This window comes from Portunus trituberculatus, chromosome 33 (assembly GCF_017591435.1).
Source record: "Portunus trituberculatus isolate SZX2019 chromosome 33, ASM1759143v1, whole genome shotgun sequence".
NCBI lineage: Eukaryota > Metazoa > Arthropoda > Malacostraca > Decapoda > Portunidae > Portunus > Portunus trituberculatus.
The window spans coordinates 8331521-8357369 of record NC_059287.1 but is presented as its reverse complement, the minus strand read 5'-3'; the positions used below and the strand labels follow the sequence as shown (position 1 = coordinate 8357369).

The 25849-nt window shown below is 39.4% G+C and overlaps 1 protein-coding gene across 3 annotated transcripts in view; it reads right to left on the bottom strand.

Annotated features, from left to right (window-relative positions):
• Window positions 1–21951, bottom strand: part of LOC123512449 (N-lysine methyltransferase KMT5A-A-like) — a 61594-nt gene extending 39643 nt beyond the window's left edge. For 2 of the 3 annotated variants that reach the window (XR_006677100.1, XR_006677101.1), the window contains exons 1-2: window positions 21744–21951; window positions 17410–17596 (exon numbers count right to left, since the gene is read on the bottom strand). Coding sequence is in view for 1 of the 3 variants with exons in the window: in XM_045268867.1 (XP_045124802.1) it covers window positions 17410–17596; window positions 21744–21813 (257 nt within the window). In the remaining 2 variants the exon portion in view is untranslated. The remainder of the gene's footprint in view (window positions 1–17409; window positions 17597–21743) is intronic. The other variant, XM_045268867.1, reaches the window with a different exon arrangement.
• Window positions 21952–25849: the final 3898 nt, after the last annotated feature.

Below are 25849 nucleotides of genomic sequence, written 5' to 3'. Positions count from 1 at the left end.
TAAAGACATCCCTGGTCCTTCAGGGATTAACCCCTTCAATACGGTGACGCCTATGTAGGTGTCATGAAGCCCCAGTAGCATATACGGTGACGCCTACGTAGACATCATATTTCTTTTCTGAGCTTTCTTCAGTTCAGTTGTCCCGTATAGTGTGTTGGATACCAACTACACACGCCGTATGCTGTTCTTGAAATCCTAGTGCTCCTCCCACCATCCTTGTCTCAACCAATCACTAAAGATAAGCTACATGCGTCCCGCCTTGTGTCTAAAATTACGCAATGGCATAGACTGTTCCCTTCTCTCTCTCTCTCTCCATTCCCTCCCTCCCCCTCTCCCTCTCGAAAGATAAGTTACATGCGTCCCAGTCCCGCCTTGTAACATTAGTGAAAACACACACACACACACACACACACACACACACACACAAAAAAATACAAAAACATTTTCTAATCTCTCTCTCTCTCTCTCCTCCCTTCGTTTCCTCTCCTTCCCTCCCTTCCCTCTTCCTCTCGAAGATAAGCTACATCGTCCCGCTTGTGTCTAAAATATTAGCAAATGTCACTCTCTCTCTCTCTCTTTCTCCGAGAGAAGCGTCCACTTTCCTCTTCGAAAGCGATATAGTGACTAAAAAATAGCAGCATAATACACAAAGACGACAAGTATGACAAGCTTGCACAAGTTTCCCGCGCTCAGGCGCGCGGCACTACCACCCGTATATCATACAGGCGGGCTTTTTTAACATCCGGCGCAAAGGGGTTAATGCCACTGTATGAGGTAAAACTAGTGATGTGGACACAGCCATCATCAAACCCCACAGATTACCATATTTTAATGGTTCATAAGATGCATGCGCTCATAAGACACACCCAGTTTTGGCAGACATTGGAGAGAGAGAGAGAGAGAGAGAGAGAGAGAGAGAGAGAGAGAGAGAGAGAGAGAGAGAGAGAGAGAGAGAGAGAGAGAGAGAGAGAGAGAGAGAGAGAGAAAGTGGATCTAAGGCCTGAATATGAATTGAAGGATTTCACCTGACATTTGAAGACTCACATGCATTTAGATTATTATATCACATTTAAAAACTTTAACATTTCCTATGTACAAATCTTCTTGCGAGATGAAAACATGTATACACCTGGCATATATACGAGTATATATATATATATATATATATATATATATATATATATATATATATATATATATATATATATACCTAACCCTCCATTATCACGCGAAATTGGTGCCTAAAAAACTGCGCAATAGCAGAAAACGCAATACCGGAAGTGAAGAATATATAGGAAATACAGGCAACCCCCATTTAACGAAGGTTCACACAACGAAATTTCACTACAACAAAGGTTTCGTTTTACTACCATCTGCTTGTTTAACAAACACCAAACTCGCTTTAACGAAGTTTTTTCCAGGTAATTTTTTCCAAATTTGAAAGCCCCACCATATCATGCAAACTGACAGGCTTTTGAATACACCAGGAGCTGCTGGTACTAAGGCCTGCCTCAGGAGAAATCCTTTGACACATGTAGAATAAAGATCAAGATTAAGCCTCTCGTGGACAACACAGGCGCTGCCGATACAAAGGCCTGACTCAGAAGAAATTCTGCGTCACCTATAGCATCAAGATCAAGATCACGCACACCACTCACTCCCCAGTCAAAACATAACAGTGTCACCAGCAGCTCATCTTCCCTAGTTCAACTTACCACCAAAACGCCCTGCAATGCGGCCTAACATTCCTAAGAAGACCAGGAAGTGTCTTACTCTCGAAGTGAAGCTGAGTATTATTCACAGACAAGAGAGGCCAGAAAACTAATAACATTGCTTGCCACTATCTTGACTCCATCTACTGTCTACTATTTTCAAGTCAGCAGACTCTATTAACCCTTTAAATACAAGCTCGTACGCGTGTACGAGGTATGGGCCCTCGTACGCGCATACAACCTCGTACGCGTGTACGATATTGCGCTTTACAATCGTATAGGGGCAAGTACATGCTCGTATTCGTATTATTTCGTTTCTTTGTTTCTTTGGCTTGTATGCTACCCTGGGATGTACATGAGTCATGCATGACTCCACCTACAATACCCCTCTAGCCAATGGGCATTGAGATAGGTGTGACGCCATATGACACGTCATCGCTCATTAGCCACTCATTATGTCCTGCTAAGCATTCAGTATTGTTTCTGCCTTAGTGAGCATGCGTACGGAGGATTTTACTGCCATAGTGTTTTTTACCCTACTAACTTGCCATGTCTGACAAGCGTCAGACTCTGACCCAGAATATGTGCCAGGGGATAGTGAGGATAGATGTGAGAGTGACTGTGATTATGACACAGATGATGACATAGGCGATGATGTAGAGCCTGTGGTTGACCAGGGGTGGGCCCAAGCCCAAGCCATGGGAGCCACAGCCGGGTCCCAGTGGCACTGGCACCCACTAATCCTCCCCCCCTCCCCTCCCCACGAAGCCACTCAAGCCCATCATCGCCCATGTGAATGAATAAAATAATAATAATAATAATATAATTATGCATTATAATATATATTATTATTATTTTGTAAATTAGTACATAGCCTATTGGTAATACAATACGGTATTATTACATTATTATTGTTATTATTATTATTGTTGAGCAAAGAACATAATCTAATTACGTAATTCTGGTAAAGGTGTGAGGCAACACTGGTGGTGTACTTGGTGGTATAATGGGAGATGCGGGTGGTATGCAGGGCGGGCGAGCACCAACCCACGCTTCCACCCATTCAAGTGGATTTGCACTTTGTGTGTATATATATATATATATATATATATATATATATATATATATATATATATATATATATATATATAAACAGTAAAGTCCCGGGTTACGTCGGTCTCGAGTTACGTCAAACTCGTAGTTACGTCAGTCCACTATAAGGCAATTTCAGATTAAAAAAATTGAAAATTTATAAATCGTGAAGTGCGGGATTTATTGTTATTGTTGGTGGTTGCCCGCCACACCGCCCGCCTCACGCTTGAATACAATAACACCCTGCCTCAGTTCCACCACACCATCGCCCCTGGTAAGAGTGTTATCCTACTTCTGCGTTTACTGACTCAAGTTCTTAGTATCTTGCTCAATGGCACCAAAGAGAAAACTTCTTAGTGACAGCAGTGATGCTAAGAAAAGGAAAACCATTATGCTACAAGAAAAAGAGGACATAATTAAAAGACATGAGAAGGAGGCAGCAGCTGTGTGTGAGGGAGGAAGAAGAAAATGGGAAGCCCGTTACCATGACAACGGGGAGGTTGACGACCTTGAGGGCTCGCACACCCATTACAACAATAACATAACAACTCCGGAGCCTTCGCCTGGGCCACATGACACTCGCAGCTGACTTGCACCGTCTGCGCCTGTCTGCTGATCCCTATTACCCTTTCCTATTGCATTTCCTGCCCCGCTGTCCACGCTTTTACTCCCACTACACTGCACTACGCTCCCAGCTGTCTGCCCTGTGGGCGTCACAACATTCGACCTGCCCACCCTCCTGGCAGCCTCAGGCGTCCATCCCTCTCGGCAACCTGCAGTCCTTCGCGTTCGTGGCCCTAATCAACAAAAACAAGCTTGTGTTTCATATTCCTACATAGTTGTAAATAATATAACAATATAACCTTTAACTTACCTGAATGACCATAAACAATGATTGGTTGAAAACTCGATAATATGCTTTGAAATATACGGAAACTCGAGTTACGTACAAAATCGACTTACGTCATGTTTCAGGAACGTAACTCTGACGTAAATCGAGACCTTACTGTATATATATATATATATATATATATATATATATATATATATATATATATATATATATATATATATTTTGACCATTTTTTTTTTTTTTTTTTTTTTGCTCAGCATATAGTAGAGACATCAATGAAGCGTATGTCAGAAATATTCAGGCCATAAAATATTTTTCTACATATGTAAACGTAACCTAAATTTACGCTATCGATGTGAGGCAACCGAACCTAACACAAACAAACGAAGCCTACCATAACCTTCAATGAGTTGTCTACTATCTATTGAACAAAAATAAAGACATATGACCATAGAAAATGAGTGAAAACATGAGTTAATTGAGTGCATAGTGGCAGTGCGCGACAGGTTTCAGCTTGTACACTGGGTGGGACGCGGGGGGAGGGGGCGCCTTTGTGGCGAAGGGATTAAGAAGGCTGGTGAGACCGCATCTTCCTTGAAAACTAAAAGAACCACCTGAACTTGTGACTCTACAATGGATAAAATGGAAAGCCTTGTGGAAATGTGGCACATAAGTTTTGTATGCAGTACCATGATGCGTACTTTGTTTACATTCCACAGGTTGCCGGTTAGTGTATTTCCCGTTTCACTCTCCCTCCCTTCATAAAGTTAAGATCATCAACATTATAAAGTTCCGTACATACATACATTAGTGTACATTATAATGACTTAAATTAAACTACCTAAATGTTTAATTTCATAATTTTTACTTTCATTAAACCTTTTACTGTAATATGATGCACTCTCGCTTTGCTTACTCTCAATCAGGGATTAAACTTGTTATAATCGGTTCGCTTAACAAAGTGTTTTTAGGAACATAACCCCTTCGTTAAGCGGGGGTTGCCTGTATATAAATCGGTGCTTCAACCCAAAAATTTTCCTAAAAAATTTTCCTGTTACCCTAAATTTACTACCATTAATACTGGAGTACCTTATTAACATTTGACAATCTGAAATTAATGAAAACCAGCTCTGAACAACAGAATACCACAAGTGACAATGAGGGGTGGTGGTGGTGGTGAGCAGAGTGACCAGAACCAATCAGTTCCCTTATTCAAATCACGTGACGTGAATACACAGTGATGATTGGCTGCTGGCTTCTCCTCTCCTCATGATCATCTTTCTCCCCCTCCACCTCCCCCTATCTAAACATTTGTCAGTGTGTGGTTGAGATATGGGTAGCACTACTACTTCTACTACTACTACTACTACTACTTCTACTACCACTACTACTACTACTACTACGGGTGCGCAATAATGACTTTCCAGATGCGATAAAACTGAATTTTGCAGATTTTCATAAGGTGGTGGTGGTGAGCAGAGTGACCAGAACTAATCAGTTCCCTTATTCAAATCACGTGACGTGAATACACAGTGATGATTGGCTGCTGGCTTCTCCTCTCCTCATGATCATCTTTCTCCCCCTCCACCTCCCCCTATCTAAACATTTGTCAGTGTGTGGTTGAGATATGGGTAGCACTACTACTTCTACTACTACTACTTCTACTACCACTACTACGGGTGCGCAATAACGACTTTCCAGATGCGATAAAACTGAATTTTGCAGATTTTCACAAGCGCGCGATAACGGAGAGTTAGGTGTATATTTTTTTATGGAGAGAGAGAGAGAGAGAGAGAGAGAGAGAGAGAGAGAGAGAGAGAGAGAGAGAAAAAAAAAAAAAAAAAAAAAAGGCCCATTTGAACTGCAAGTTTCCTCTAAGATAGGAAAGGAATAAGCCAAACAAACACAGGGATAAATGTCTTGAAACCTCCCTCTTAAAAGGAGTCAAGTCATACAAAGATGGAAATACCGAAACAGGCAGGGAGTTCCAGTTTACCAGAAAAAGGTATGAATATTGGCTAACTCTTGATTAGAAAGTTGGACAGAATAGGGATGAGAGGAAAAAGAAAGCCTTGTGCAACGAGGCCAAAGGAGGAGGAGACATGCAGTTAGCATGTTCAGTAGAGCAATTAGCATGAAAATAGCAGTAAAAGATAGAAAGAAACGCAACATTTCAGCGTTGAGAAAGATGCTGAAGAAGTCAGTCAGAGGAGAGGAGTTGATAAGATGAAAAACTTTCAATTCCACCCTATCTAATAAAGCAGTTGGATGGGCGAGAAAAACTGGGAGACAGCACGGAACGCCTATCTTCATAGAAGCTGTTTTAGCAAGATGAGATGTGAAGTTTCCAGTTAAGATTATGAATAAAGGACAGACCGAGGATATTCAGTGTGGAAGAAAAGGGGATAGTTGTCTGGAAGGTTGTGATGAATTGACAGATGGAGGAGTTGAGTTTTCAAGGCATTGAACACTACTAAGTTTTCTCTGCCCCAATCAGACCAGAAGTCAGGTGTTCTGTGGCATTCCTGCATGATCTGTTGACTTCCTGAAGGGTCAGTCATCTCTGAAAAGGATGTGGAGAAATGTAGGGTGATATCATCAGTGTAGGAGTGGATAAGACATGAAGGTTGGTTAACCCGTCTGCTGCAGCACTATTTTTCAAAACATGTACCGCCAGTGCGGCGGGTTTGAGCAATTTTTTTTTATTGCGGAAATGGAATCTTTATGGTCCAAAACCAAAGCAAAATGGGTTCTAAGTACTTGTTGTATAAGTAAAGTTTTGCACTATAAGCCAAAACATGTCTGAGCCAGGCATTTTCTACTCCCACTGTGGTGAGCGGTAAATACCAGCTGATGATGTTGCCGTATTGGTCACCATTTATGTTTTACTTTGTCTATTACATGAATATAATGTTTTTGTACCTTAAATTGCCAAGGCATGTTTGTAAAGATTATATGCGAATGCAAAAGTAATAAAAAACAATAAGATAAACGACCACATGACAGTAATACTCTCTCTCTCTCAGAATAGTATGAGCGATAGCGTATATAGTGAGGTAAATAAGTGATGTGTTGTCACAGATGAGTGACATGAGTGCTGTGAAACAGATGAGTGAAATGAGTCTTGTGTGTTGTGAAACAAAGGAGTATTGTGTTGTGAATTACTGTAAATGACTGACATGAGATAAGCCTCGTCCAAGGTCATGAACATAAACAAAGTACGGGTAGTCTTAAGGGATGAGTCTGTCAAAATTTGAGAGCTCGGTAACGCATTGGGAATATTCTACGAATATTTTTATTTGCCGACGCATAACGTGTGTCATCCGCAGTCTTCGGAATTTTTTACCGACGACACCATGTCGTCCACAGCAGACGGGTCAAGATCATTAATGAATAATAGAGAGTGGGTGACAGGACAGAACCCTGAGGAACGCCATTATTAATAGATTTAAGAGAACAGTGGCCATCTACCATGGCTGTAATAGAACGGTCGGAAAGAAAATTTGAGATAACATTGCTGAGAATAGAAACCATAGGAGGGTAGTTTTGAAATCAAAGCTTTGTGCCAGACTCTATAAACAGCTTTTGATATGTGTAATGTGACATCAAAAGTTTCACCGAAATCTATAAAAGATGACCAAGTAAGAAATGCCAGATCACCAGCAGTGACCTTGATGGAAGCCATAGTGGTAATCAGATAGAAGATTGTGAAGTGACAGATGTTTAAGAATCTTCCTATTGAGGATAGATTCAAAAACTTTTGACAAGCAGATTAAAGCTATAGGACAGTAGTCTGAGGGATTAGAATGGTTCCCCTTTCTAGGAACAGGCTGAATGTAGGCAAACTTTCAGCAAGAAAAGATAGAAGTCGATAGACATAGCTGACAGAGTTTGGCCTGACAAGGAAGCATAGAAACACAGTTTTTGAGAATAATACGAGGGACCCTATCAGGTCCATAAGCCTTTCGAGGGTTTAGGCCGAGAGGGCTTAGAAAACATCATTCCGAAGGTCTCTAATTGTAAGCATGAAATAGTCAGAGGGAAGAGGGGAGGGAGAGGCAAGCCCAGAATCATCCAAGGTGGAGTAGTTCGCAAAGGTTGGAGAGAAGAGTTCAGCTTTAGAAACAGATGTGGTGGCATTTGTGCCATCAGGATGAAATAAAGGCAGGAAAGAAGTAAAGCTATTGGAGATGTTTTTGACCAGATGCCCGAAATCTTGAAGGGAGTTTGAGTTTGAAAGATTTTGACTTTTTCTATTTATGAAGGAGTGTTTGGCAAGTTAAAGAACAGACTTGGCATGATTCCGGGCAGAAATATAAAGTGCATGAGATTCAAGTGATGGAAGTACCTTTTGTGTGCAACCTCTCTATTATGCATAGCACAAGAACAAGCTGTGTTAAACCAAGGTTTAGAAGGTTTAGATTGAGAAAAAGAAATGAGGACTCTACGCCTCCATGTCACACACTATCACCTCTGTTATGCATTCAGCACATACATAGAGATGGGTCTGACATGGAAACAGTAATCATTCCAGGGAAAATCAGTATAATACCTCCTACAACTAACAGAGGCTTTAGCACCGACTATGAGAGACTACAGACCTAATAATTATAACTTCCCTTCTTTGATCATTTGTTTTTGCATGTATGCAAGGTAATAACATTAAAAGATAGGTGCAACTTTAATTGTATGAATGTCTTATCTCAAGGAGTAACAGCATCACATTGTAAATAATGCAGTGAGTCTCATCCATGTCAAGATCAAGATCGCCGATCACATGTGGTGTATGGTAAATTCTTCCTGACTGGTGTCATACTATGTGAATTACTAATACGAGTATGTATGACCTATTATATATTGTTATCTTTAAAGGAAGTTTTGTGGTATAGTACCTATCATCACTCTGTTTACATGTGTGAAGATGTCAATGATTTCATTTTAGAGCCTTCGTTGCCATACACTGACCATCAACTGAACCTTGGCTTCATAGGTTGCAGGCTCATTTCCTGAGGGTTTTCTATTTTTTTTTTTTTTTTGAGAAAAGGTGCATCTTATGAGCAATCAAATATGGTAAATAGTGTAAATACACTGTACATTTTGTAAAGGGAAGCAAACCCACAGTTCAGTTGTCTTTTATTTTTTCAGGACGGTTATTTCATTTTATTTTTATTATATATCTATATATATCTCTATATATATATATATATATATATATATATATATATATATATATATATATATATATATATATATATATATCTATATCTATATATATATATATATCTATATATAACTATATATATCTATATATTTTTTTTTTTTTTTACATTACAAGGGCACTGGCCAAGGGCAAACAAAGTGTTGGAAAAAAAAATCCCGCTGGTTGCCAGGCCCTGTTAAGAGGAAAGTAGAAAGAGAAAACAAAAAATCTAAAAGGAGGGTCCAGTTAACGTAAGAGGTGTCTTGACACTCCTCTTTTGAAAGAGTTTAAGTCATAGGCAGGTGGAAATACAGACGCAGGTAGAGAGTTCCAGAGTTTACCAGTGTAGGGAATGAAGGAGTGAAGATACTGGTTAACTCTTGCATTAGGAAGATGGACAGAATAGGGATGAGAAGAAGTAGAGAGTCTTGTGCAGCGAGGCCGCAGGAGGGGGAAGGCATGCAGTTAGCAAGTTCAGAAGAGCAGACAGCATGAAAACAGCGGTAGAAGACAGATAAAGATGCAACATTGCGGCGGTGACTTAAAGAATCAAGACAGTCAGTTAGAGGAGAAGAGTTGATAAGACGAAAAGCTTTAGATTCCACCTTGTTTAGTAAAGCTGTGTGTGGATCCCCCAGACATGAGAGCCATACTCCATACACGGGCGGATAAGGCCCTTGTACAGAGCAAGCAGCTGGGAGGAGAGAAAATGGACGAAGACGCCATAGGACACCTAACTTCTTGGAAGCTGATTTAGCAAGAGTAGAGATGTGAAATTTCCAGTTTAGATTTTTAGTGAAGGATAGACCGAGTGTGTTTAATGTAGAGGAGAGGGAAGTTGAGTGTTATTGAAGAAGAGAGGATAGTTGTCTGGAAGGTTATGTCGAGTAGATAGTTGTAGAAATTGAGTTTTTGAGGCATTGAACAAAACCAGGTTTTCTCTGCCCCAATCAGAAACAAGTGAAAGATCAGAAGTTAGGCGTCCTATAGCATCTCGCCTTGAGTCATTTAATTGTTGTTGGGTTGGGCGTCTGTTGAACGCTGTTGAATAATGCAGGGTGGTATCATCAGCATAGGAGTGGATAGGGCATTGAGTCAGATTTAGGAGATCATTGATGAATAATAGAAAGAGAGTGGGTGATAGGACAGAACCCTGTGGAACACCACTGTTGATAGTTTTAGGGAAGAACAGTGACCGTCTACTACAGCAGCAATAGAACGATCGGAAAGGAAACTGGAGATGAAGGTACAGAGAGAAGGATAGAATCCGTAGGAGGGTAGTTTAGAAATTAAAGATTTGTGCCAGACTCTATCGAAGGCTTTCGATATGTCAAGGCCGACAGCAAAGGTTTCACCGAAGTCCCTAAAGAGGATGACCAAGATTCAGTTAGGAAAGTAAGAAGATCACCAGTAGATCTGCCTTTACGGAAACCATACTGGCAATCAGAGAGAAGGTTGTGAGCTGATAGATGCCTCATTATCTTCCTATTAAGGATAGACTCAAAGGCTTTAGAAAGGCAGGAAATCAAAGCTATAGGGCGGTAGTTAGAAGGATTGGAGTGGTCACCTTTTTAGGGACAGGTTGAATGTGAGCAAACTTCCAGCAAGAAGGATAAATAGAAGTAGAGAGACACAGATGAAAGAGTTTGACCAGGCAGTGAGCGAGTTCGGAAGCACAGTTTTGAGAACAACAGGAGGGACTCCATCCGGACCGTAAGCCTTCCGAGAATCAAGGCCAGAGAGGGCCAGGAAAACGTCTTTATAAAGAATTTTAATTTTAGGGATGAAGTAGTCAGAGGGTGGAGGAGTAGGAGGAATATGCCCAGAATCATCCAAAGTTGAGTTGGTAGCAAAGGTTTGAGCGAAGAGTTCAGCTTTAGAAAAGAAGAGACAGCTGTAGAGCCATCTGGATGAAGTAAAGGAGGAAAGACGAAGAAGTAAAGTTGTTAGAGATATTATTGGCTAGATGCCAGAAATCTCGAGAGGAGTTAGAATTGGAAAGACTTTGACATTTTCTATTGATGAAAGAGTTTTTAGTAAGTTGGAGAATAGATTTGGCATGATTACGGGCAGAAATATATAGGGCATGAGTTTCAGCAGTTGGATGGCTACGGAACCGTTTGTGAGCCGCCTCTCTATCATTGACAGCACGAGAACAAGCAGAGTTAAACCAAGGCTTTTTAGCTTTAGGGTTAGAGAAAGTATGAGGAATGTATAGCTCCATGCCAGAGATAATCACCTCTGTTATGCGCTCGGCACAAAGAGAAGGATCTCTGACATGAAAACAATAATCATCCCAAGGAAATCAGAATAGTACTGCCTTAGTTCCTCCCACTTAGCAGAGTTAAAATGCCAGAAGCACCTCCGCTTAGGCGGGTCCTGAGGCTGCACTGGAGTGATAGAACTGGTAACGGAAATTAGATTGTGGTCGGAGGAGCCCAACGGAGAGGAAAGTTTAACAGAGTAAGCAGAAGGGTTGGAGGTTAGGAAAAGATCAAGAATGTTGGGCGTGTCTCCAAGGCGGTCAGGAATACGGGTAGGGAACTTCACTAGCTGCTCTAGGTCATGAAGGATAGCAAAGTTGAAGGTTTGTTCACCAGGTTGGTCAGTGAAAGAAGATGAAAGCCAAAGCTGGTGGTGAACATTGAAATCCCTAAAATGGAGATCTCAGCAAAAGGAAAGTGAGATAAGATGTGCTCCACCTTGGAAGTCAAATAGTCAAAGAATTTTACATAGTCAGAGGAATTAGGTGAGAGGTATACAGCACAGATGAATTTAGTTAGAGAGTGACATTGAAGTCTTAGCCAGATGGTAGAAAATTCTGAAGATTCAAGATTGTGGGCACGAGAGCAAGTGGTGTCGTTACGCACGTATGCGCAACATCCAGCTTTGGATTGAAAATGAGGATAGAGCAAGTAGGAGGGAACAGAAAAGGGCTGCTGTCAGTAGTCACAGACAACTGTGTTTCGGTTAGGAAGAGAAGATGAGGTTTAGTAGAGGAGAGGTGGTGTTCCACAGATTGAAAATTAGAACGAAGGCCACGAATGTTGCAGAAATTGATAGTGAAAGTATTAGATGAAGTGTCAAGACACCCAAGGTCGACAGCAGAGGGGCAGTCCGACCTGGGGACATTTATGGTCCCCTCCCCAGAGGGGGACTCCGAGGCAGGGCGTGGTGAAGCCATTATTAAATTTTGATTTGAAGAGAGTGTAAAAGTGTAAGGTGTTGTAGTGTAGTGTAGGAAGTAGTAGAAGTTGTCTTTAGAGGGCAGGCTGCAGCTGCTCAATTGTATAAATGAGACCACAAAGGGAACCGGGAAGAGAGGACACGGGAATCACTCAGTCTGCAGCACTGCCTACATCCCCGTAAGTACCTCTCCTGGAGTATTCCACCGGGCGGCAGGTGACTATATCTATATATATATCTATATCTATATCTATCTATCTATATATATTTATATATATATATATATATATATATATATATATATATATATATATATATATATATATAATAAAATGAATAAATAACGTCCTGAAAAATAAAGACAACTGAACTGTGGGTTTGCTTCCTTTACAAAATGTACAGTGTATTGTACATTTTGTAAAGGGAAGCAAACCCACAGTTCAGTTCTTTTATTTTTTCAGGACGGTTATTTCATTTTATTTTTATTATATATATATCTATATATATATATATCTATATCTATATCTATATATATATATATATATACACACACACACACACATACAAGTAACTTGATTTATGCGTTTTTGTTATAACGCGACCAAAAAAATATTATAATTAATTTAATTTGCGCGATCGGTTTGGTTATATGCGATTTGGCCCAGCTGCATTTTCAAACTGCACGCCAGAGAGTTCCGCAGCTGGCAGATAGGTGGGAGCTCCACTCTTCTCATGCCTCATTTGCAGTCTGCCAGCACTGAGTACAGATGGAATCTCTTCAATCTGCCTATAATTCACCAAGATGGCCCCAAAACGTCCTTCATCTCCTGTATGTGGGGTTATTTTTGAAAAGTGGATTTTTGATAAAGTGGTAAAGCTCAGAGGAAGATGGTGACTGACGGTGGTGTGAGTGGTGAAGGCAGTGACGCAGTGAGTGTTTACGTATTCTTTGTTTTGTTGTTTTCTCTTATTATTGTTTTGCTTTCTCTTATCATTTCTTGCTTTTCCCTTTACTTTAAATACACTTCTAGTATTTAGAATGGTAAATAATAAAAACATGTTATTTTAGCCAAATAAATAGAGTATTTTGTACAATTTTTTTTTTGGACCACATCCCGCATCCCCCGTTATCTATTGTTTCTTATGAGAATTACATGTTTGCTTTACACGAATTTTGATATACGTGATGCCTCTTGGAACTAATCTATCGTGTAAATCGAGTTACCTGTATATGTGTGTGTATATATATATATATATATATATATATATATATATATATATATATATATATATATATATATATATATATATATACACACATACACAGTAATACCTCGAGATACAATCGCCCCAACATATGATTTTTTTTATATACAACGAAAAATTTAACATAATTTACACCTTGAAATACGACGATATTTTTAAGATATGAATAGCCATCAGTAGGTGGTGCTGCGATAGCTCGGCTACCCGCGTCCACCAGAACATTCAGCCTGTGTTGTGTATCTTTGTTCATCCTTTGTACATGTACGTGTCTGTGCTACTCGGCAGTGTGTATTTTATCTTAAGTTTTCTGAACTCAACCACGTGATCACGGGTCCCTTAAGTAAGTTTGGCGAGAAACACACAAAACAGCCTGTACAGCAATACTCCACTAACGAACAGGATAGAGGGTGTCAAAGCTGTTCGTAGAGCAAAAATTCGTTAACCGGACATAATTTTCCCATAGGAAATAATGGAAATAGGGGGGATGCATTCTGGGCTGGTCCCCAACATACCAAATGGGTTAAAAAAAATTATATATATGTTTCGCAGCGTATTGGGCCACCGATGTACTACACTACTTTTGTGTCACATGAGTCATTGGAAGTTAGAGGAGCTACGTACAAATTCTCTCACTGATAGCTCCACTGTAATTTGTGCAGGAGTGGATCAAAGTTCGCCGCGGTGAGGCAGAGTCTAGTGTATTGCACTAACGCGGGTAACGTGTTAAGTGGCGAAAACACATTAAGCAGAGCAGAAATACAGGTCAACCTCTTCGTACTGCAGAGCGGGAGAGAGTGAGACAGAGGCAGCCAATACCAGCACCAGGAGCTGGATCCAAGATTCTTTTAACGTCAGAGCAACCTCCTGCCGCGAAATGGCATCCATGAACACTTGGAGGGATGGTGACGAGGTTGCTATCAGGTTGCTGGGAACACCACCTCTCAAGGTGGTGTTGCAGTCTTAGATATGCATTTATGTTCACAAAACATTTCTATTAGCTTTTTACAAACCTTGCCTCCAAGAAAGGATTGTTTTGTAATGCATAAAGTGAAATCTTAAATGGAATACCAAAAAATAAAGCAGAGATGAGATCGGCCACAGACGAGGCGGAGAATCGTGACGACTCGGACGCTTCTTCTTGTGACCCTTTTAGCTTGCATGTTACTTTCACGACGATATCAAATTTATGTTTCCACTCCTCTATTGCCTGCTATAATGGATATCATATCTTAGTATTCATGTGCGCTCATGCCATGAGGATAACCTTGATTCCGTGGCACTGAGTGATAATGAATTACTAATGAAATACCGCGGTATTTCATTAATAATTCAGTTCATGGATGCCATTTCGTGGCAGGAGGTTGCTCTGACATTGTTAAAGTTTCTTGGATCCAGCTCCTGGCAGCCAAGGAGCACTTTTAGGCAGGCTACCAACCTCCACCTGCCAACAGCGACGAATCTTTGTGGATGCTATTCTACGAAGGTTGGTATGTGACCAGGAGGTTGTCTGTACCAAGAGCTTCTTGGATCCGGCCCCAGGAGCGCTAGAGACAGGGTGGGGAGCCAGCCAATCACAGCGAAGCTGCCGCATTTGGTCCCTCACCCGGCAAATTCAAACCCAGAAAATTCGCTAAAATGGATGGGTTTATACGTTTTGCGAACTTTTTGGTCTGGAAATTCATTAGACGAACGTTCATTAAGCGGAGTATTACTGTATTCACATACTGGTTACACTTAGAAATTCAATAAACGAGTGAGTACAAATGATGTTCTACCCACAAGCAACTCTTCCTCTTTGCAATGCAAAAAACCAAGTCTCTAGATATCATGGTTACCAAAATATCACAGGTTGAATGAGGTAGTATCATCAGTTTACGTGGCCTTGCATCTGATCAGGTTCAGCGGCCTTGGCTAGAGCGAGTGAAAACGGGCCCCTTGTATCCTCTCTCTCTCTCTCTCTCTCCTGTCACCTGTTCTGATACCACTCTCATTCAAAAGTTGTCTCCCCATAACATGGCGAGATACTCGAGGTAAGGCGCACAGGAGAGGTGGTGGAATCAGACACATTGAAATCACTGTCGCTCCTATATTCAGCGTTGGTGGCACAGTGACATAGAGCATATGTTTACCCCTGATGAGTGTTGCCAGCTCACAAGCAAAGAAAACGGGAAGAAAATAGCCAAAATATAGCCGTCAAAAGCCAAAATGTCTATCGACGTGCCCCGAGTCTTGCGTGATGAACGTCTATCGATGTGTCCTGAGTTTTGTGGGTTAAGTGTTATTTTGGGCAATATAGTTAATTTATATCATGCATACAATAAACATTGTATTTATTTTATATTAAATCTATATTCGGTTGGTATTTAAAGCATGTTAATTTTTTATCGGGGTGGGGGGAGATAAATTCATATCACAAGAATGAATTAATTCTATTTCCATTAATTTCTATGGGAAAAATGAGGATCGAGTGTACTTAACTTTACATAATGATAAGATGCCAAATAACTTCATAGTTAAATACAGAGAAATTACAATAGTAAATATTTTGATTGGCTCAGATACCTCTTAACTGCCCAATGACATCTGGCAGCCACTGATTTCATAAATACCCCATTAGATAAAGTGTCTATATCTCTTATCTTTCTGCCTCATTTTAGTGTGAAGGAAAATTTCAGTCATCTCCAGTGTCTGGGAGTGAGTAGGATGTTATGTTAAGGAGAGCCAAGGTGGATAGGGTGTGCTTGGGTGACTCTGTAGGCTTAGGAGGAAAATTATCGTACCGAGCGCATAATTAAATTCAGAGAAGAAGCTTTATGAGAAAGGATATCGGAGTTGAGAACATGATAGTATTATTAGCGTTAGCTATCACTCTCTCCTATTTCTTTTTCAGGATCATAGTCTGAATCATATTTATCTGGAGTGTCTTCCAGTATATCCTCACTATCTGTCTCATAATTATGATAATCATCATCGCTGCTACACGAAGCAGACGCCATTACAGTTTCACCACGGCCGATACTAGAGAACTGATGTTCTTGGGGGGACTGTGGGAATAATATATGTCAAAGAATAGTGATTGGATTTATAGTTTATGCATGAAAAATTAACTCCGATATTGATTGGCTAGTTGGGGGGGATGGTTTTGTTACGCTGGGGTGGCTAAAAATAACGCCTCCAGTGTTTGTTTGTTTATAGTAAACCACATGGAGCATGAAAAAGGCAAAATCCGCACTCAGGCCATGGTTATACACGGAAATGTATTGGTGTGGTACGCACGCACTGCACGCGGCATCTTGCGGTACCACGAGGTCGCTTTTGCGCGTGGTACGCACGTACCACAAAACAGGGGTTAATTGTATTACATCATATAAGGCAAAATAGAGTTATGGAAGAAAGAATGTAGCACAAGAGTGAACTGTTAACTGAAGTGGCATGTGAGCAGGGTCAGGGAAGGATGCAATCCGGATCAAGGTGGGTGTTGCTCTCTTCTCTGGATCTTGGTGTGATGTGGATGTGTGGCAGGCGAACAGAGACTCGCCACAGGACCACGGTAACCACACGTTTTGATCGGGTGGGAGGTGTTTTTTGGGGGAGATTCGAGGAAAGAAATTCAGTGAGTGGAGGGTGTTTTTACTTGGAGTTGAGTGGTGGATCTGAATGAGGGAGAGTGTGTTGGGTGTGTTTCACGTGTTCCTCTGTTGTTTGTCCAGTCCCACATCACTTTTCGTTGTCTTTGTTCTAATGTAATTTACTTTATTTCAAATATATGTAATATTATTTTGGAATGGAGTCTTTCTTTTCAATGAAAATCCCAGCCTGTTACAGTAATTAAAATAAAAAAAAAGCAGTAATCAAGAAAAGTCTACTGTCTAAATTATTTGTACAAGAAATGACTAATATAAATAGAAGACAGATAAACAAACTTCCGAATTCTATTTAAAAATAACTTGCATTGAAATTAAAGTTATAAGTATACTTTTAATAAACAATGTAAGGATATCTCTAGAACTTGAAAAGCAAGAAAGCACCAACTATTTCCCACTCAACTTGAAGAAAAAAGCTAAAAATGCTATGAAAAATATTCCACCAAATTTCATTACCTTGAGGGAGAAAAATAGTTGGTAATCTTGCTGTCAGTGTGGGTAGCTCCAGAAGACATCTTGTTTCCTACGATGGAACCATTCACTATTCTTGTCTCTAACCTGGAGTCTTTTGGTCCCTTGGGTCCATCCAACTGACCAATTACGGCATTTTCATCTTTGCTGTTGCGGTTAGTTCTTCTCTTTCCTAAAAAAAAAAAAATAAATAAATAAATAAAAAAAAATAAATAAATAAATATCAGCATTCAATGAACTAAATAATACTATTGTTAAATTAACTACACAAGCAATTCCAAGGGTGATTCAGACATATTTAATAGCAATGAAATAACTAAGGCACATTCAATTAAACAGCAATCATTAGTAGCTTTAGTCTGACCGAGCTTAATTTACGGCAATGGGGGGGCGAGGGGAACTCTACAGTGCTGCCACGTTTCCAAAAAATGCGATGTGAAATGGAAGTTATTGGTGTACATGGCATCGCAAATACCATCAATTCAGATGTATAAAATTTCGACGTGTATATAGATGGCTGAATCAACAGTAACCATCATATGCATAAAAAATTATATAGTACCATACAAACATGGCATACATATTCAACAGTGTTGCTGATATCAACTGTAGTAACTTACCAGATGTTGCTATAATTATAAGATAAAATGCTCACATTTACTGGCTTTTACAGTAATTTCAAGGGTGAGGCATAATTGCATTCATAATTCGTAAGCCAAGCTAATGCGTAGTTTCTATTTTTACAAAATAGTAGGTATATGCCAATACCTAAGTGAAAAAAAAGAAGCATTTTTCACTTGTGAGCGGCAACTCTTCCACACCCAGCTGGTGGCCTTGACACATTGTGGTGGCAACGTGACTGACCTCGTGCCACTCACTATATATATATATATATATATATATATATATATATATATATATATATATATATATATATATATATATATATATATATATATATATATATATATATATATATATATATATATATATATATATATATATATATATATATATATATATATATATATATATATATATATATATACACAATTATAAATGACTCTCTGATTACTTTGATTCTTTGAGAGAGAGAGAGAGAGAGAGAGAGAGAGAGAGAGAGAGAGAGAGAGAGAGAGAGAGAGAGAGAGAGAGAGAGAGAGATTAACAGAACAGTAGTGAAAACGTGGCAACACTGTACAGAGACGCTCGCCCCCCCATGGCCGTAAATTAAGGCTGGTCAGACTATAACAAATATTTTTCTTTTAAATCTATGGGATTGAAAACAAAATCAAAACCCTTTTATGTTTTACAACAAAAGGACATTGGATATATCCTCTATCCCTTAGATTTGTGACTCATGTTTGCAAAATCTGCAAAACCTGTATGCTGGTGATTTCCCATTACAGTATATGGGATTTAGATCCTACAAGCTAGATTGGTACCCCTGACAAACATATACATATGGAAAATTCCATGACAAAAATATCTTAACACATTAACATTAAGACAAACATAGTGTCGTCTATGAAAATCCATGTAGTGATAGATCATACAACAAATACATTTGTAGAATCAAGAATGTAATTCAAATACAAATAAATTGTCCTCACGTCAGTGCTGGTCAAGCCAGTGAAGCGAGAAGAGGAGAGTGCTGTCTGGGAGCACACCCAAATGCACTGGCAATGTCAAAGTGTTTGACCACCAGTGCATCGCATTGCATACCGTGAAAAATCTATGAGATCTCTGCAATACGACCCATCAGTGGGCATACTTTATTTGTCAATATTCAGACGAGAGAAAGGTAAAATAATAAAGATGATATCAAGAAAATCATGAAAAAATCAATAAAGAAAATTATTGAAGCTTATCACCATTTGAATGATTTGTTATAAAAAAGTTTTATGTTCTGAAGGAAAAATGTATGATATATATAGTTTTCTTACATGTATTGAAAAAAAAGTATTTATTAGTTTATTTTTATAGCAATTTTTAAAATTATTGTTATGTTTCTTCCGTTTATTTTATATACACAATTCAAAAGGATCATCAATGGTAACTTTTTTACTATTTGTCCAAATAATAAAAAAAAAAAAAAAAAAAACATTGAAACTTCTCAAGGAAAGTCCAATTGCAATATGTTTCAGTGATTTGTTGTAGAAAAGTTTTAATGTTCTAAAGTAAAAAAAAAAAAAAAAAAAAAAAAAAAAAAAGCAAGATATAGATCTTTTACATGTATTAGAAAAAAAATATGGAAACAAGACTATTTATCATCTTCATTATCTTCTCTCTGCTTGCCAGTATGGCTTCCATCAAGGTCACTCTACTGGTGATCTGGTTTTCCTTACTGAGTCTTAGTCATCCTCTTTTAGAGATTTCAGTGAAACTTTTGTTGTTGTGTTCAACATATCAAAAGCTTTTGATAGAGTCTGGCACAAAGCTTTGATTTCAAAACTGCCCTCCTATGGTTTCTTTCCTTCTCTCTGCAACTTTATCTCAGCCGTGGTAGAGGGCCACTGATCTTCTCCTTAGTCTATTAACAGTGGTGTTCCTCAGGGTTCTGTCCTGCCACCCACTCTCTATTATTCATTAATGCCCATAACCAAACTTCTTGCCCTATCCACTCCTATGCTGATGATACCACCCTATACTTTTCCACGTCTTTTCTGAGACGATCAACCCATCAGGAACTTAACAGATCACACTGAGATGCCACAAAATGCCTGACTTCTGATCTTTCTAAGATTTCTGATTGGGGTAGAGAAAACTTAGTAGTGTTCAATGCCTCAAAAACTCAATTCCTCCATCTATCAACTCAACCTTCCAGACAACTATCTCCTTTTCCTTAATGACACTCAGCAGTCCCCATCTTCCACACTGTATATCCTTGGTCTGTCCTCTACTCATAATTTAAACTGGAAACTTCACATCACATCTCTTGCTAAAACAGCTTCTAAGAAGTAGTGTTCTAAGACCACCAGTTTTCTCCTCTCCAACTGCTAACTCTTTATGGAGTAGTCTTCACACGTTGGGGGAGCGAGAAGGGTTCCATTCACAGTTTTATTAGAGAGGGTGGAATCATCAACTCCCCTTCTCTGATTATCTTCAACCCCTTTCTCACTGACGGAATGTTGCATCTCTAGCTTCTTTTACTGCCATTTTCATGCGAACTGCTCTACTGATCAAGCTAACTGCATGCCTCCCCTCCTCCTGCAGCCTTGCTACACAAGACAAGGCTTTCTCCTTCCTCTCATCCCTATTCTGTCCAACTCTCTAATACAAGAGTTAACCAGTATTCTCAATCATTCATACCTTCCGCTGGTAAACTATGATTTTCCTATAACTTAACATCTTTTAAGTAGAAGGTTTCAAGACATGTCCCAGAATTTTGGCTAATTCTTCACTAATCTTTGAGGGAACCAGCATTTCAAGTAGGCTTTTTTTTTTTTTTTTTAATCTTGTTACCCTTGGCTAGTTATCCACTGGCATAAAAAAAAAGTGGTGGCTCTGCATCTTGAATCACTGACTTACCTGCCACGGCAAGAATAACGTAAGACTCCTCAGTTATCTTAGTACTCTGGAAGGATTAGTAAGCTGTAGGAAAAGTGCCCCTCGGGTTAAAATGTTACCATTTGGGGTTAAAAGTTGGTCAAGGTTAGAATAATCTAACTAACATGAATGAATACCAAGAAATGAATACTGAAAATAATAGCTTAGCTAATTTCCAAGACTAAACTAACTCTACCATATAAAGTTAAATTATTACAGAAAACGATGTTTAAATAAATGCCAAGCCTATGCACAGCTAAAAGTATGCATGCAAACCAACCTTTATCTTTATGACAACAGCAGACGTTACCACCATTACAATTATGCTTTGGCATCTGGATGAATGATTTGCAACAAAATAACACCTAATGAAATAGACAAGGCTTTTCTTTATAAGAAATAGTACATAATGACAATACAAAAATAAAGAGACAATAATCTGATAAACAAACATCTTTATATTTGCTTCCCTATCATACAATAATAATGATGATACAACGCCAACATATTCAACAGGAAAACATTAAGGGAAAAATTCAACACAGGCACCTCAACTCGAATTCGCTTTGTTTTCTCATAAGCCAAGCCAAGCCTCGCCAAAAACGTGAATGCTAATACCGTTTCCAGCATTCCCATGACCACTGCACAAGGATTATACACCGTCACCTAGCACAGTCTATGCCAACATACCCTGAGTGGTCGAAGGTTCTTAGGGCGTGGGTAGGCCGAGCCAACGCCAGGCCTCACACCCACCTTCCCATTCTGCTCACCTTTCACCATTTTACGACGTGACCTGGAGCGACGGCGGATGTTCCTCTGAATGCAAATGTGGCTCACCATGTACTGAAACACTCGGTCAAATGCTGAGCGACATACAATTACAAAATGACAGGATACTCCCACAACACAGTCAACAGCATGCGTCTCGACCAGTACTAGTCCTCCATTCAAACACTTTCAGAGACTCGCTTTAAACGTGCTTGCTGTACATAAACGCACGACCAATATTACTTTCCACTTAATTATATGCTCAAAGAAAAATCAGTTGTATTCTGTATATGCAAAGAATTGTTTTATATTACTAGTTTACACATTTTGGAGAGATTCTCCGCTTTAAGCAACATAATGCCTCAGCTGATGGCTAGCCTTCGAGCCTCAACCTGCACGAGGGAGCGAAAAGTAAATACAATGAACTGCAGAACACAAAAAATGGCTCTTCTCTCTTTGATTAAATGAGTATGAAATTCCATGTTCATCCTTATCCCTATGTACCTTTAGGACCTGATAATATATTGTCTGAGTCTTTCTAGCTTTGAATGATTTTTTTATTCACTATGAATCATGGAACAGTCACTCAAGCAAGGACTGGAACCGGAAGCGGAAGTACGTATTGTTCTGAACTTGTCAATCGAATGGTAAAATTCATATTGTATTTTTCCTGGGCTTTTCAAACTGTAACTTCACAACAACCAAGATTTCCATCTTTCTCTGTCTTTCTTTTTTACAAGTATATGTCTAAAGTATAGTCTATAGGGACGGTTTTTGCTATGGGTGGCAATGTGGGCAACCGCCCTGGGGCCGCATACTCGAAACACCTGGTAACTTACGAACTCGCAGGCACTTAGGCTGGTTCACACATGCCAATTTGCGACTAAAACTGTAAGTCGGTAGAATTTCTGACTGAATATAGGTGTCTAGCGACTGGATAAACCAGTCGCACATGCGGGTGTTGTTCAGTCGATTTGCGATTCTATTTACGTTGAGACGTCATGGAGTAGGCTTTGAAAATGTGGTGTCAAAATTAGAGTTGATGAAGAATAAAGAACACAGCTGGGACCCCAGAAATTAATCATACGGTAAAAAAAAAGAAGGAAAAAAAAAAAAAAAAAAAAAACGAGCAAATCGTCGTTCGACGAAATAGCTGCCACTCTCCAAGAACAGTTTCCCTCAATGCAGGGTGTTGTTGATGACGACTGAACACTACTTGTCAGGATTTAATTTGATCGTAATTGTGCATAGTCATCTTAAGAGTAGTGTGTGGTAGACATTCCTTTAATTCTTTCCTTCTACTTAGCCAGGGATGTATCCACAGGCACTTTCTTTTCTGTTGACTCTTCCGGTACACTAAAAAAAGAGCAACCCCTGCTTCAGCATTGGCAGAGGAGGAAAAGTACTACATCTTGGTAGCTATTTGTTTACATTCACTTCCCGTTAAGGCTCCAACTATAGTCTGTCTACTCTAAGATGGCTCCTAGGTTCAAAACATAGTGTAGCTTATTGATTATATAATTGATTTCAGGTCAATAATACTTGTTTTATGTTGATCCACACTTTTATCACAAGGACAGACTACGGTTCTCCCCAAGCTCTGACAACCACGCATTCCCTGGGTCACTACTCAGACTGAGACCCAGCAGAAGCCACTTGAGAGTAGACAGACTATAGTCGATACTTTCCAATCGCTATGTACGACGTTTCCCTACTAGAAGAGCTCAGTCGATACTTCTAGCGACTTGCAATTTCAGTCGTAAATGAACCTGTGACGAACACTTAATTTTGAGGTAGTCTATATTCGAATTTACGTGACTTCGTAAACACCTCATAACTTGTGATGTTCGTAAATTCTACATATACTCGCTGGATCGATCGAGAAATGGCCGGTAGGGCGTGGAAAGAGGATTCCCCAATGTCGATCGCCATTATCACCATATCAACTTTTTACTCCAACTAGCCTATACGTAACCTCTGCCCCTGTCTTTCTTTCTTTCTTTATGTTTCTACATAAATTGGTGTAATTCCCAAGTTATTTCCTAAATTATTATAACTTTAATTTCACACGACCATTGAGGTAAAAATCAAAGGGTTGTTTCTGTATAAAGGTTTCGTTTCTGCCAGTCGTAAACGTGGCAATGAGCGGAGAGGGTGACAATCTGTTTCTTCCTTCTCAGAATTGCCAATTGAACGAAAAATTCGCAAAATCTAGCTACTTTTTGTGAGATTTAACTATCAAATTTCCAATTTAGCGACCTAGCGAGTTTTTAGTTACTTTTCATTGAATCTGAATAATTACTTTTACTGCTTATAAAAAATTAAAATCCAGGAGAACAACTTTAATTGAATGATTTTGAAAACTCACTTTGAGAGTGCCAGAAGGGAGGAGAGATGTTACGCAGCAAAACAGCTATCTGTAATATTGTGCGACAAGAAAAAATATGCGTTCCTCACATTTCTGAAACATATTCTTGGAGAAGTCCAGCTTCATAACAAGAAGTTTGAAGCTGAAACTAATGATCTCACAAAACTACTGAATGACTTGATTCAGCCTATTGACTCTTTGTCCTCAAAAGTAATCACTCTAGGAAAAATAATTATTGAGGCTGAGGACATTGAGAGATATTTGGATCTTAACTATTATCTGGGTTACGAATTCGAAAAAAAAAAAAAAACATGAAAAAGGAAAGTTTCGTGATGAACCAAAAATGTGCAAGAGGTGCATTGAGTTTGTCGTTGGCTTGGTGAAAGAGCTTCAAAATCGTCTGCCTGACAACGTTAAAGTTCTACGCTTAATTGATGTCCACCATGAGTGCAAGTGAATGCCTACAACCAATAAAGACAGGAATAATATGGACTTCGCTGTTCGAGCAAAATGAGAAGTGCTAACACGCATAGACTTTCAATGAACAAAGTTACAAAATACTGTGTGGAAAAAAAAAAAAAAACATGATACCCTTCAGTTTTGGGTAGAGGTATATAGCAGACTTCAAGGATGCCACAGGAAAAAATCCCTTCAGCGATATCTGTGAGGTTACTTTCACAGTACTCTCCTTGCCTCATTCAAATGTTGATTGTTACCTATGTGTGTGTGTGTGTGTGTGTGTGTGTGTGTGTGTGTGTGTGTGTGTGTGTGTGTATTCACCTAGTTGTATTCACCTAGTTGTAATTTTACAGGGCCTGGGTATCATACTCGTGTGGCCCCGTCTCCATATCTACACACATCCAACTTTCCTTTAAAACTATGCACACTCCTCGCTGACACCACCTCTTCACTCAAACTATTCCACACCTCCACACATCTCTGTGGGAAACTATATTTCTTCACATACTTCAAGCATATTCCCTTGGTTATCTTTTTACTACGCGATCTCGTAGTTCTACTTAAATTTTCCTCTCTCAACATCATTTGTTCATTATCCATTTCATCCAAACCGTTCAACAGTTTATAAACCTGTATTAAATCTCCTCTTTTTCTTCTTTGTTCCAAGGTAAGCAAAATCATTTCTTTTAATCTCTCCTCATAGGACATTTCTGCAAATTCCGGTACCATTTTTGTTGCCATTCTCTGCAATCTCTCCAACTTCCTTATATGCTTCTTTTTATAAGGGGACCAAACCACCCCAGCATATTCCAATCTTGGTCTAATTACCGTACTAATTAATTTCTTCATCATATCTTTATCCATATAATGAAAGGCTAATCCAATATTTCTAATCAAATTATATGTTTCTCCAAACATCTTGTCAATATGAGCCTCAAACTGCCCATGGTCTAGTATTATCACTCCCAAATCCTTTTCCTTTTCCACCTTTTTCATCACTACTTCTTCACCCATCTTGTATGACCCTCTTGGCCGTCTTCCACTCTTCCCCATCTCCATTACATGACTTTTGTTCAGATTAAATTCCATCTCCCACCTCTTGCTCCACTCCCAAATCCTATCCAGATCTGCCTGTAAAATTTCTCAATCTTCTTCACTCTTCACACACCTTGTTACGGCTCGCCCGTAACATACTCCACTACCATCACCTCCTCCGCTTGTTACCTCGTTCGCCACCTCTCCGCCTCCCCTTCTACGTCACCGTCTCGTGAACCTTCCACG